This window comes from Egretta garzetta, unplaced genomic scaffold, assembly GCF_000687185.1.
Source record: "Egretta garzetta isolate BGI_Z169 unplaced genomic scaffold, ASM68718v1 scaffold358, whole genome shotgun sequence".
NCBI classification, from domain to species: domain Eukaryota; kingdom Metazoa; phylum Chordata; class Aves; order Pelecaniformes; family Ardeidae; genus Egretta; species Egretta garzetta.
In genome coordinates this window covers 7,538-9,262 of record NW_009260617.1, presented here as the reverse complement: position 1 = coordinate 9,262, position 1,725 = coordinate 7,538, and the positions used below count along the sequence as shown (strand labels likewise).

Here is a 1,725-nt window from a genome sequence, read left to right as displayed (position 1 = left end):
GCCCCATGGATGGGATCCAGCCTTGCCCTAGCCCCACACATGGGTCTCAGCCGCACCCCAGCCCCACGGATGGGGGCTCAGCCCCAGACCCACAGACTGGGGGGCTCAGCCCCACCCCAGCCCCATGGATGGGATCCAGCCCCACAGAGAGGAGCTCAGCACCACTCCAGCCCCCCAGACTGGAGGACTCATCCCCATGGGTGGAGGGAGGGGGCTGCATCTCCCCTCTCCCTGCCCCACCGCTCCTTGTGGGTCATCGCCGTGGGGCCGACCGAGGAGACCTCGGTCCTCTGGGCCGAGCTGGAGATGTCCGAGTCGTCCGTCATGGGCTTCCCGCAGACCGTCTCCATGATGCAGACGCGGAACTGCGGGGACGGGGACGGGGACAGGGACAGGGACAGCTCAGCCCCGGTGGTCCCGCCTGTCCCCTTGTCCCCAGCTCCGGGACTGTCTTCCCGTCCCACGTTGGCCCCATCTCCCTCGGGATGTGGTGCCCCCAGCCCCAGAGGTGGCTCCGGGCATGTGGTGTCCCCAGGTGTCCCCAGGTGTCCCTCACCCTCTGTCACCTCCCATCCCCAGTGTCCCCCCTCGCTGTCCCCACTCTTGTTGCCAAGTGTCCCTGGTCCATGGTCACCCCTGGATGTCCCCAAGTGTCCCTGGGCACCCCTGGAATGTCCCCGGGTGTCCCTGGGCATCCCTGGCCCATGGTCACCCCCAAATGTCCCCAAGTGTCCCTGGGTGTCCCTGGTCCTTGGGCACCCCAGGGTGCCCCCACTGCCTGGGTGCCCCTCGATGTCCTCAGTCCCTGGGTGTCCTCATACCCCCATGTCCCCAAGGTGTCCCAGCTCCCAGGACGTCCCCGATCCATTGGCATCCTTGGTGCCCAGTCCCCAGGTGTCCCTGGTCCCCAAGGTCATCCCAGTCCCTGGGCATCCCTGGATGGCCCTCGTCCCCAAGTGTCACTGGTCCCCAGCTGTCCCTGGTCACCCTAGGTTGTCACCATCACTCAGGTGTCTGGGGTGTCCCCAGGGTCTCCCCATTGTCCAGGTGTCCCTGGGTGTCCCCAGTGCTGGGGTGTCCCTGGGTGTCTCCATCTCCCAGATGTCCCAGGGTGTCCCCAGTGCCCGGGTGTCCCTCAGTGTCCCCAGGATCTCCCCATCGCCCTGGTGTCCCTGAGTGTCCCCATCTTCCCAGTGTCCCTGGGTGTCCCCATCACCCCGGTGTCCCCGGTTGCCCCCATTGCCCTGCTGTCCCTGGTTGCCCCCATCACCCCAGTCTCCCTGGTTGCCCCCATCACCCCAGTCTCCCTGGTTGCCCCCATCACCCCAGTCTCCCTGGTTGCCCCCATCACCCCAGTCTCCCTGGTTGCCCCCATCACCCCAGTCTCCCTGGTTGCCCCCATCACCCCAGTCTCCCTGGTTGCCCCCATCACCCCAGTCTCCCTGGTTGCCCCCATCACCCCAGTCTCCCTGGTTGCCCCCATCACCCCAGTCTCCCTGGTTGTCCCCATTGCCCTGCTGTCCCTGGTTGCCCCCATCGCCCCGGTGTCCCCAGTTGTCCCCATCGTCCCCGGGGGCACCTGTTTGTTCATGAAGCAGTAGATGATGGGGTTGTAGACGCAGGCGCTCTTGGAGAAGAAGGCAGGGATGGTGACCAGGCGCAGGTCCAGGCCGTGGTTGCGGTTGTTCACCATGTACATGGCCAGGGCGGCGTAGGGGACGTAGC

At 66.6% G+C, this 1,725-nt stretch overlaps 1 protein-coding gene across 1 annotated transcript in view; it reads right to left on the bottom strand.

Annotated features, from left to right (window-relative positions):
* Positions 1 to 188: 188 nt before the first annotated feature.
* LOC104132014 (opsin 1, short wave sensitive) overlaps positions 189 to 1,725 on the bottom strand; it is a 5,233-nt gene continuing 3,696 nt past the window's right edge. The window contains exons 3-4 of the mRNA XM_009645256.1: positions 1,580 to 1,724; positions 189 to 365 (exon numbers count right to left, since the gene is read on the bottom strand). Coding sequence (XP_009643551.1) covers positions 189 to 365; positions 1,580 to 1,724 — 322 coding nt within the window. The remainder of the gene's footprint in view (positions 366 to 1,579; position 1,725) is intronic.